Source organism: Oreochromis aureus, linkage group 3 (assembly GCF_013358895.1).
Source record: "Oreochromis aureus strain Israel breed Guangdong linkage group 3, ZZ_aureus, whole genome shotgun sequence".
NCBI lineage: Eukaryota > Metazoa > Chordata > Actinopteri > Cichliformes > Cichlidae > Oreochromis > Oreochromis aureus.
Window position 1 is genome coordinate 56,133,010 of NC_052944.1, and position 11,177 is coordinate 56,144,186.

The 11,177-nt window shown below is 36.7% G+C and overlaps 1 protein-coding gene across 1 annotated transcript; it reads left to right on the forward strand.

Annotated features, from left to right (window-relative positions):
- The first annotated feature begins 1,257 nt into the window (after positions 1–1,257).
- On the forward strand, positions 1,258–5,929 carry LOC120436091. Its single transcript, XM_039606476.1, has 3 exons — positions 1,258–1,357; positions 1,867–1,901; positions 2,986–5,929. The coding sequence occupies exons 2-3, from the start codon at positions 1,896–1,898 to the stop codon at positions 3,748–3,750; spliced, it is 771 nt and encodes a 256-aa protein (XP_039462410.1). The 5' UTR covers positions 1,258–1,357; positions 1,867–1,895; the 3' UTR covers positions 3,751–5,929.
- The last annotated feature ends 5,248 nt before the right edge of the window (positions 5,930–11,177 follow it).

Below are 11,177 nucleotides of genomic sequence, written 5' to 3' on the forward strand. Positions count from 1 at the left end.
TCCCAACACTATTTATACCTGCTCTATCGGCTGCTGCTCTAATAATATGAATTTCCTTAACTGATAGCCTAATAAAGGCCATCTTATCTTATTGTATCTTATTAAAATACTTGATTTCATTCAGGGGTTGGTCTTTATATATTATCAAACTGGGAGTTACTGAAACTGTGCTGGTGTTCCTATAAGATGGGTGTAGTTCATGTTTTTCTGTGAGTGTAGCTGTAACCTGTATCAGGAGCTGTTTGAGCTGTTTGTTTATCATTCCTTGGCATGTGTCCAACAACAGTAACCTGTTTTCACCTGAGGTGCTAATTGAAAGCGACATATAGGAATCTTGCACTTCAACTGCAAAAATCCATGTGAGTTGAGAGTGGAATAATCTATCAGTGGTTTTCTGTCAATAGTAAACTTCAAACTTGAACAAGGTTCAGGATATTAAAAACAGTGTCAACATATAAACACATGAAAAGTGTCCTTCTGACCTTCAGTATTTGCCGAACATAAATGAAAGCAGAGCACTATAAATCAGATTACTTATAACCTTCCACGTGGTTATGTTTCATTGGACTGTCACGTCTGCACAATGGATTGGAGGTGGGCAATGCCAACAGTTCGTAATGTGGATGGACTATTAAAAAGGTCTAGTCTGTCTACTCATCAGATGATTAATATTACCTGTGTGGTACTGTTTTGCAACAGTGAATGGAGCTCTCTTTTTGAATCTGTGTGCAATCTATTCTACTATAATGCACAAAATGCTTGAAAATGAATCCTAAACCACACAGGTACATCTTTGATGCCTGATAGTGCTTATGTTGAGAAAATATTATAATGTCATCATGTTGCCTAGCAATCTGCCTGCTAAACTGACCTTATTTTTTTATCATTAATGCGCCACTAACGTGTTAAAAAACACTACATCACTTTAATTTTATCACTGTATGACTGATATATTATGACATATTATAACAACCACCTATGAATAAACAGGAATTACAGACCACACAATAGCTTGACACGAGTGTGTACTAGTTTTCAGTTCAGTTCTTCTTTTGTGTGAGTGTAATGCTAATTCATTTTTCACGTTTTGACATTTGTTCAGTTATTGTTGACTTGGACAAGGTGGGTGCAACCAAGCATTCTTGGGTAAGTACAAGAAAACCTGCAAAACGAGTTGGGGTTAACATCATTGTCACGCCATAGCCCCACTCTTGCACTACTGGAAAAGCCACTACAAACATTTAGAAAGGTGGGACGAAAAAACTGTGAAATAATCCACCACCACAACCTGAAAGTCAGTTGAGCAGCATCAACAGAGGTTGCCTTTTCGTATCTGATCTCCCTCGGTAAGGCTGAGGTAAGACAGATAATGTTCTTTCCCTTTATTAAGGAAGAATTGAAAAGTGGAGAATCTACATGTCTTCAAAAATGTTATCTAAAGACAGAACAGACAAGCATGGTCCAGCTATATTTTTCACGAGTTTCTTTCTCTCTAAAAATGTTGTCAGATTTTTTATTCAATTTAACAAAAACTTTAATATGCTTCTTGTATTACTGTGGACCGAGTTTAACCTTATTCTCTATTATTCCATATCTGTTAACGTAGAGAGGGCAAAGTGAGCTAGCATTGTTATAATACTAAAAATGTTGTCAAGAGGTCAAAGCTTTCTGTGCAATCAACCTAATAGTTCTTAAAGTTAAATTCTCCTGCATCTGGAAATAAGTACTCTATATTCTTTAGTAGAAGTATAAAAAGAGGTTGAAATTTTTGTACCATAACTCTTAAATCCTACATGTTGTAAAATGTGTTGCGTTACTACTTGAGACTATCCCAGCTGTCCTCCTAACACGATTATTCCCTTTCAGAATAAATCTTAAAAGAGGGAAGCATCAAGATGGCGGTAAGCAGATCTTTATGCTAAATCATGTATTAGTAGCTTTCTATGATTTTGCTGAATGCTTTAAAGATAAAGATATTTTATTTACACCTGGTCTTTTCTTTCTTTAAGAATACATATTACACATGCCATCCAAACTGTAATGTCGAATATAGCCAAACTGTTAGCCCCGCTCTAAATCCATGTTTGCCTACTGGTGGTGGTCAGAGGGCCCGGTGGCGCCAGTGTCCGGCAGCCTCGCCTCTGTCAGTGCGCCCAGGGCGGCTGTGGCTACAATGTAGCTTGCCATTGCCAGTGTGTGAATGACTGAATGTAGTGTAAAGCGCTTTGGGGTCCTTAGGGACTGAGTAAAAGCGCTATACAAATGCAGGCCATTTACCATTTTACTTTTACTTAAATCCAGCTTGAAAAAGGTAAAAACAGCTTTTGTCTACACTGGAGGAATAATAGCAATTGTTTCAGCAAAATAGATACTGGCGGTTTTATTTTGTATCACAGAAGTCTTAAAAACCTTCTAACCAACACTGCCAGATAGACCGTTAGATAGAATAAATTAAAATTATAATATAAACAATAACTTAATCTGCTGATCTCACATTTCCATAAATAAACAACTAAATTCAGTTATGTTTCATTCATATAGCATCAAATCACAACAACTATTGCCTTAAGGTAATTTTTAATGTAAAATAACATCGCTAAAGTATTAGAAAGAAACCCCAACAATTACATTATCCCCTAAGAATAAGCACTTGATGACAGACCCTAATAAATTATTACATTCCAGAAGTAGGTTTAAGGAGGGGCAGCCATCTCTGTGACCAAAACGTACCTGACCTAAATAAAGAATTTATACAGCAGAGTGTCAACGCTAAGGAAAAAACAATTTGTTTTCCATATTCATTCCTTTATAATAAGAAGTTGTGGGCATGCTAATCCTCTGCCATCCATCAGAGGGTGCTGCAGCAACCCTTACTTTACACAGCCTTGCGTGTGTGGTTGTGTGTTTTGGGTGTCACAGTGTATATAATGAATAACTATCAATTTGAATGTTATATTAATGATGCTGTTGTTTATTGCTTATAAGAGCGGTGAAGACAGAGCTACCACTACCATTAATCACATTGTTGACCGGACCCTTTATGATGATTCAAGCCAAGAAGGAACAGAGGAACAAACTTTAGAAGCTTTACAGGAACAGCTTCTTGAAAAAGAGAGAAAGATCCAGCGGTTGACAGATCAGCTCTCAAGGTCACACCAAGTGCACATCAAGGGCCTCTCACAACCAGTACAGCGAGTCCAGAATGACATCGTCATCCTCATTGACTCCAATGGCAGATTCATAAGTGAGACAAAACTTTTCCCCAGGGACAAAGTGGTTAAATTCGATTGCCCAAATACTCAAAAAGCCATTGAACTTCTGTCAGAGGAGCATTTGGGAACCCCGACCCATATCATCATCCACACGGGCTCCAGTCAGCTGAGGAGAGAGCAGGACAGACTGTCAGAATCTCTGAAAGGAGTCATAGAGAAAGCTTCCAACACTTTCCCTAACAGCAGAGTTGTCATGTCAGCCCTACTTCCAATGAAATACATGCACACTGACACCATCAACAAGATCAACATCAAACTCGAAAAGGAGTGTGAGAAGTTGCCTAATGTCCACTTCGCCAAACACTCTGAGCTAGATGTAACTTCTCTTTATGATGACATCCATCTGTCAAAACACAAAGTCCACATTTTTGCCCAGAAATTGAAAGATTTGGCTCTTGACAGATACCCATCCACACACCAAAGAAATGTCCAGGGAAGAAGCAGCTCAATCAATAATTTTTATTTTAATTTTAAGTGATCCTAAGATCTAGTTTATTTGGACTCTGCATCAAGGCTGTTAATGGAGGTTAAAAGTAACACATAAGCAAAGACAAACACAAGAAGCCAAGTCTAATTAACAAACAGTAACTGAGTGAACTGTCAAAGAAAGAAGAATGAAGAAATGTGCCCAATTACTAAAAGCAAAATAAATAAATATATAAATTAAATAAAAATAAAGCCAAAGAAGAACCAAAAAGAATCTTAGAATCCAGGACCAGGACTCTTTTTGTCGTTGTTGCTGTTTTTTAATATGACATTTTAGTCTCAGTTCCTCTTTCATTTTAAAGTTTTAGTTTAAACACTAGGCTGTGCCACTTACAATAAAACATGGTTTTACATGTGCTTATAACTTTTCCTCTTTTTCATAAATGGAGGTTGCATTTATTTGGTTTAAGAGACTTTTACATTCATTTTTTCTTATTTCCTAAAGTATATTTTACTAGATTTTGCAAGAGAAAATGTATCCAATTTCGTGTCAATGACAAACCAATACACAAGTCACCACTGAGCAGGCAGTTGAATTTTATATTAATATTTTAGTTCATAAATAATTGCACAAATGGTTAAGGTTAAGGATGTTATGGTTAAGGACGATCTTGAATAAAATAGTCCCTTTTACTTGTGTGTATTAAAAAAACAAACAAAAAAAAGGCACAAAAGACAAAAACACAAAGAGGATAATCTAAACAGATGTATGTATCCCCCGCATGAAATAAAATGTTCTAGTTTTAGTCACTTCAAAGCAGATGAAATAATATTTTAAATACATTATTTTCTTCCCAAAAGCAAACTTTTTACATAATGACAGACTAGTTGGGAGATTTGAACTAAATTGTTTATTCAACAAATATAATGTTTGAGATCTTTATTTTTTGTTGGTACATCCCTGAATTTAATTACAATAAACTTGGTTCAAAAAGGCAGAAAAGATGATAAAAATCTAATCAATTCAAAACTAAAGACAGTAGGTGTCACTTTTTTTTGTTTTCTTCAGAAGTTGTTACAGCAATTTTCAACTCATCAGGCTATAATGAACCACCTGCTCTCACAAGTGTCTATTTCATCACATTACAAGGAAAAAGTCAAAAAGTTTATTCTTGACCAAAATAGATACACAAGGTAAAAATATACATTATAGATCCAGTATGTTGATCTTCATTGTTATGATATTACATAACAGAAAAAATACTTTGCAGAATGGTTGCCAATACACGACCTAAACTTAACAGAGTAATTTTGTTGCCTTACAATTGTAAAACAAAAGAAATGTAATAAAAGTCTTCCACTCATGTCATTTGAGTCCCCGAGACACCTCTCTACCATCTATATGAGGCATTTTCTTTCTTCATGATATTCTGTTCTTTTGGTTATCATTTCCTCTCAGAGCATTGTGCAGACTCCCCCAGAACTGCTCCCTCTTCTCTTCCTCCTGTGGCTACTCTAGGTAGCTGGTGGAACTCAACATTTTGCACAGGTTGTAGAAGCGTTTGGGGACGTCATCCTTGGACAACGGCCCTATTAGGATCAAAATGGCCGCCTCACCAGTGTTACAAGGTACCTTTGATGGGCAAGGTACCCACCTAGGTTGAAGGGACCTCGTGGCATCTTGTAATCGAAATTACCAAGTCCCGAAAGTTTGGGATGAATTCATTACATTTATGTCATATTCCAGTTGATGTTTCAAGTGACAATGTACAGCTGTCAAATTTGGGTAAATATAAGTAGATTATTAAGTAAGATATAAATCAAAACTACTATAACCCTGTGAGGTGTAAAATATGCTGTGTTAGCTGATGATCCTCCCATATCAGCCAATCAATAACAACAGGCTATAGCTTTCTTGAGAGGTCAGGGTTGTAACAATTTTGAGTAGATATTTTTCTAATGAGGATCACCACAGTAATATACATTGAAAAACAGCTGTACGCACATTTGATTCTGTATTAAACTATCATTTTAAAAATGCCAGAGGTTCTATTTGTTCAGAAAAATTACACTGAAACCTTTATTTACTTATGAACACAGTAATGGCTCTATGGACACCTTGGCTGAATGCAAATAATATCACATAAAAACTGCTGTACTTTCCACCCAGCCTGTAAAACAGCCTGTTTGACTTTAGCCGTTATTTTCAATAAATTGCATATTCAAAAGATGTTTTGTCTCACTCCTATCTCTTCTTGTTGCATGTTGAGGCGGGGGATGGAGGGCCAGGGACAGCTTGAGGGCATGAAGCTGTAACCGGGCCTACTGACTTTCCAGGTGTCTCAGTTTCGAGAACATTGTGACCAATCAGAAACGCAGTTTCCGTCTGACTTCTCAGACTTTTTATCTGATTTAGTGCTCAGCTCAGATAAAATAATTATTGTGGGTGATTTTAACATTCATGTAAATGCTACAAATGACAGCCTCAACATGGCATTTAATATATTATTAGACTCAATTGGCTTCTGTCAAACTGTAAAAGAACCCACCCACCACTTTAATCACACTCTAGATCTTGTTTTAACATATGGCATAGAAACTGAACATGTAACAGTGTTTCCTGAAAACCTTCTGCTGTCTGATCATTTCCTGATAACATTTACATTTACAATAATTGATTACACAGCAGCGGAGAGTAGACTTTATCAAAGTAGATGTCTTTCTGAAAGTGCTGTAACTAAGTTTAAGAATATAATCCACCCACTGTTATCATCTTCAATGCCCTGTACCAACACAGAGCAGAGCAGCTATCTGAACGCTACTCCAACAGAGGTTGATTATCTTGTTAATAATTTTACCTCCTCACTACGTACGACTCTGGATACTGTAGCTCCTGTGAAAACTAAGGCCTCAAATCCAAAGTCCCTGACTCCGTGGTATAATTCTCAAACACGTAGCCTAAAGCAGATAACTCGTAAGCTGGAGAGGAAATGGCGTGTCACAAATTTAGAGGATCATCATTTAGCCTGGAGAAATAGTTTGCTGCTTTATAAGAAAGCCCTCCATAAAGCCAGAACATCTTACTATTCGTCACTGATTGAAGAAAATAAGAACAACCCCAGGTTTCTCTTCAGCACTGTAGCCAGGCTGACAAAAAGTCAGAGCACTGTTGAGCCAACAATCCCTTTAACGTTAACTAGTAATGACTTCATGAACTTCTTCACAAATAAAATTTTTATCATTAGAGAAAAAATTACCAATAATCATCCCACAGATGTAATATTATCTACAGCTACTTTTAGTACCATTGATGTTAAGTTAGACTCTTTTTCTCCAATTGATCTTTCTGAGTTAACTTCAATAATTAATTCCTCCAAACCATCAACGTGTCTTTTAGACCCCATTCCTACCAAACTGCTCAAAGAAGTCCTGCCATTAATTAATTTTTCAATCTTAAATATTTTCAATTCAATTCAATTCAATTCAATCTTTATTGGCAGACTTCATGTCCATAAAAACAAGAAAAAATATAATAATATATATATATAAAAATATGATCAACCTATCTCTAATAATCGGCTATGTACCACAGGGCTTCAAGGTGGCTGTAGTTAAACCTTTACTTAAAAAGCATCTCTAGACCCAGCTGTCTTAGCTAATTATAGGCCAATCTCCAACCTTCCTTTCATATCAAAAATCCTTGAAAGAGTAGTTGTCAAACAGCTAACAGATCATCTGCAGAGGAATGGCTTATTTGAAGAGTTTCAGTCAGGTTTCAGAGCTCATCACAGCACAGAAACCGCTTTAGTGAAGGTTGCAAATGATCTTCTTATGGCGTCTTGATGCATGCTCAATCATCCAGCTAAGTAAATCTCCAAAAGTTGACTGCAGGTTTCCCCCAAACTTATTAACAGATTGTTTATACGATTGGGGAAACCTGCAGTCAGCTGAGACTGAAGAAGTTACTTGGATGAGTGACGAAACGTTTCTCCCACAAAAAGTTAAGTGGAGGGTGGAGAATCTGCATGTGTTCAGAAATGTTATCTAAAAACAGAACAAAAATGTTTTCTGTAACAAAGAATAACCTTATAGCTATATTTTTCTTCTTGTTACTTTCTCTATAAAAATGCTGACAGCCTTTTTTTTTATTTAACATAACTATGTGTTCTTTTTTGTACTACTGTGAGCTGAGTTGAATCTTATTCTCTACTATTACATATCTGTCAATCGATATTTACTGTTAAGAAGTTAATAAAGTGATGTGTTTAGCAATGAGGTCTACTAAAATAGTAAAATGGAGATGACTAAAAAACGTTTTACATGGGTTCCACAGTCTTGTAAAAAGTATGGAGGTAATAACCTGCCAAAAACCAATCAGTACATTTGTTACTCAAAGGGATGAAATTTGGTTAGAAAGGAACTGATTCAGTGTATGAAGAGAATGTTTCTTTGGTACCATGACCTATAACTCTTCATCTAAGTTTTTTTGTGTAAAAATATGTTGAGTTAATATCTGAGCTGTTCTCATAACATGATTATTCCCTTTAGAAAACAATCAGAAAAGAGAAAAGCATCAAGATGGCGGTAAGTAGCTGTATATACTAAATCATGTATTAGTAGCTTTGTATGATTAAGCTGACACAAAAAGTAGTTGTGCATTAAAATAAGTAAATTTTATTTATGTAGCACCTTTAGTACAGTAATAACAAAGTGCTATGCTCCCCCCAGCAGTATTTAGAAAAGTGTTTACTGAAAGTCTAAAAGGATGAGTTTTTAGTTGTTTCTTAAAACAGTGGACCACTGAGTCCACAGATCTGAAACTCAAAGGGAGACAGGTCCAGAGTCTTTGGCAAAAGCCTCGTATGATGGCAAAGACAGCCAAACTGTTAGCCCAGCAGCCTCAGCTCAAATTACAATTCAGGGACATAGAAGAAAAAAATGTTTGATGGTGTGTCTCTATTCCTCTACCATAACAGGTGAAAGTGACACGTTCATGTTGAAGCTCATAAATCCTGATCATTTACTTTTACTGAAATCCAGATTTGAAAAAGATAAAAACAGCCAGTGTCCACACTTGAGGAATAACAGCAATTATGTTAGCAAATTAGATACAAAGTGTTATAGTTTGTATGACAGAAGGATTCAACTCCTAACCATGCGATACTGCATATTTTGGTATCAGTCCGATACAAAGTAAACACAGCCCACTATTGCCGATACCAATACTTTTCAATAAATAAAGTGGATGTGTCATTGAATTGATCAATCTTGTGTAATTTCCATGACCTTAAGTGTTTTATGTGATGTGCGTTTCCTTTTTTATTATTAAATAGTTAAAACCCGGGACATAATCAGGAAAACGTTTATAATTAAATAGAAAATGGTTTATTATCATTTGGGTTTTTTGGGGTTTTTTTTAGAAATCTTTAAAAGAAAAAGTGCACCCAAACCAGTAAACAAATTTTAACAAACAATTACAGTTAAGAAACTATAATACAAAAATAACAAAAACAACAACTGATGAAAGTATAAATTCTGAGTAAACAACTTAACAACCCCCAAAGCCTTTATTTAGTCTTTGCAGTACAAAGATTTTGGTTACAGGTTTTTGTTTAACAACAGTATCATATTAATTTTTTTTTGCTTCTAATGCACTTTGTCTGTTACTCACTAACTGTCCTGCTTTTGAAAATATTCTCTCAGCTGGCACTGATATTGCAGCCACTGTCAGGTATTTTTTGGCAAGTTTGCTCAGAGAGGGGAATGTTTGTTCATTGTTATTCCACCAAACTACTTGGTCCTGAACCCGAGGAATTTGCCTTTCCTCAGTGTACCTGCGCATCTCAATTAGGGCATCAGTGCCAGTTGTCGGATGCTGTTGAGATGCTAGGACGTCACAGTGTCAAATTATTCCAATATCCCACCTTTTGCTGCAGGTGGGGATGAAGCAGCTCCTCCAGAAAAGCTTGAGGTAGTTTTAGGAGTTGGAGCAGAGCTGGTGGCAGAGCTGGTAGCAGATGATGAATGGGCTGACATCTGATTCATGGACTGCATTTCAGTTAGAAGGCGAGCGTTTACACGGTCAGTGTTTGCAGAGTCACGGAATCCAAGGCTTTTAAATCTGTTGTCCAGGAAGGTACAGACAGCAAAACCATAAAATGTTTCAATAGAGTTGAAACGACAATGACAGTGCCCTGACAGCTGAGCAGCTAGCTTGCTACCTTGAGACTGTGAAGCTTTAGTGGTTCTGAGAAGCAGTGACACCAGGGGAATCACCTTGGACACAGATCATGTTTTTCAGTAGACATCTCTCTGATTGCTTCCTCAAATGGTCTCAGTACATTGATGGAGAGATGGATGACAGACCAGTCTTCCTTGTTTAAACCAAGTGAACTCTTCCCAAAGGAGACAGAGGACTGTGGTAACTGTCTCCTTTTGCTCAAGCAATCTCTCCCACATGTAGAATATGGAGTTCCACCTTGTCTCAACTGCTTGAATTAGTTTTTGTTCAGGGAAGATCTTTGTTGTTTGTTTGGAAGATTTTTCTTCTGTGGCAAAATCTGACAACTGCTGTTCACAAACGCTGTCCATCTAATCTGACTGAGCTGGAGCTGTTTTGCAAAGAAGAATGGGCAAGGATTTCAGTCTCTAGATGTGCAAAGCTGGTAGAGACATACCCCAAAAGACTGGCAGCTGTAATTGCAGCAAAAGGTGGTTCTACAAAGTATTGACTCAGGGGGCTGAATAATTATGCACACCCCACTTTTCAGTTATTTATTTGTAAAAAATGTTTGGAATCATGTATGATTTTCGTTCCACTTCTCACGTGTACACCACTTTGTATTGGTCTTTCACGTGGAATTCCAATAAAATTGATTCATGTTTGTGGCTGTAATGTGACAAAATGTGGAAAAGTTCAAGGGGGCCGAATACTTTTGCAAGCCACTGTAGATATAATTTGTTTTTTACAACAAACTTACCTGCACAAAAAAGGAGAGCCTCAAAATAAGAAGGGGTACGTCACAGGATATATTTCTTCACCTGTTTTGTATTGTATAATTTTTGCTATGTTATATTGCATCTATTTATTCCTTCTTTGTCCATGCTGCTGCTCTAATAATGTGTATTTCCCAACTGATAGCCTAATAAAGGTCATGTTATGTTCTTATAAGTAAAATACTTGATTTCATTGAGGGGTTGGTTTTTATGTATTTTGTAAGTCTCAAACTGGCAGTTACTGGAAGTGCACTGGTGTTACTAAAAGATGGGCGCGGTTCACGTTTTGCTGTGAGTGTAGCTGTTAAACCTGTATCAGGAGCTGTGTTTACTTTAGGTCAAGTTCATGTAATCTTGTTTATCGTTCCTTGGCATGTGTCCAACATCCGTAGCCTGATTTTGCCTGAGGTGCTAATTGGAAGAGACATATAGGAATCTCTGCACTTCAACTGCAAACTTCCACATGAGGTGGGCGTGGAATAT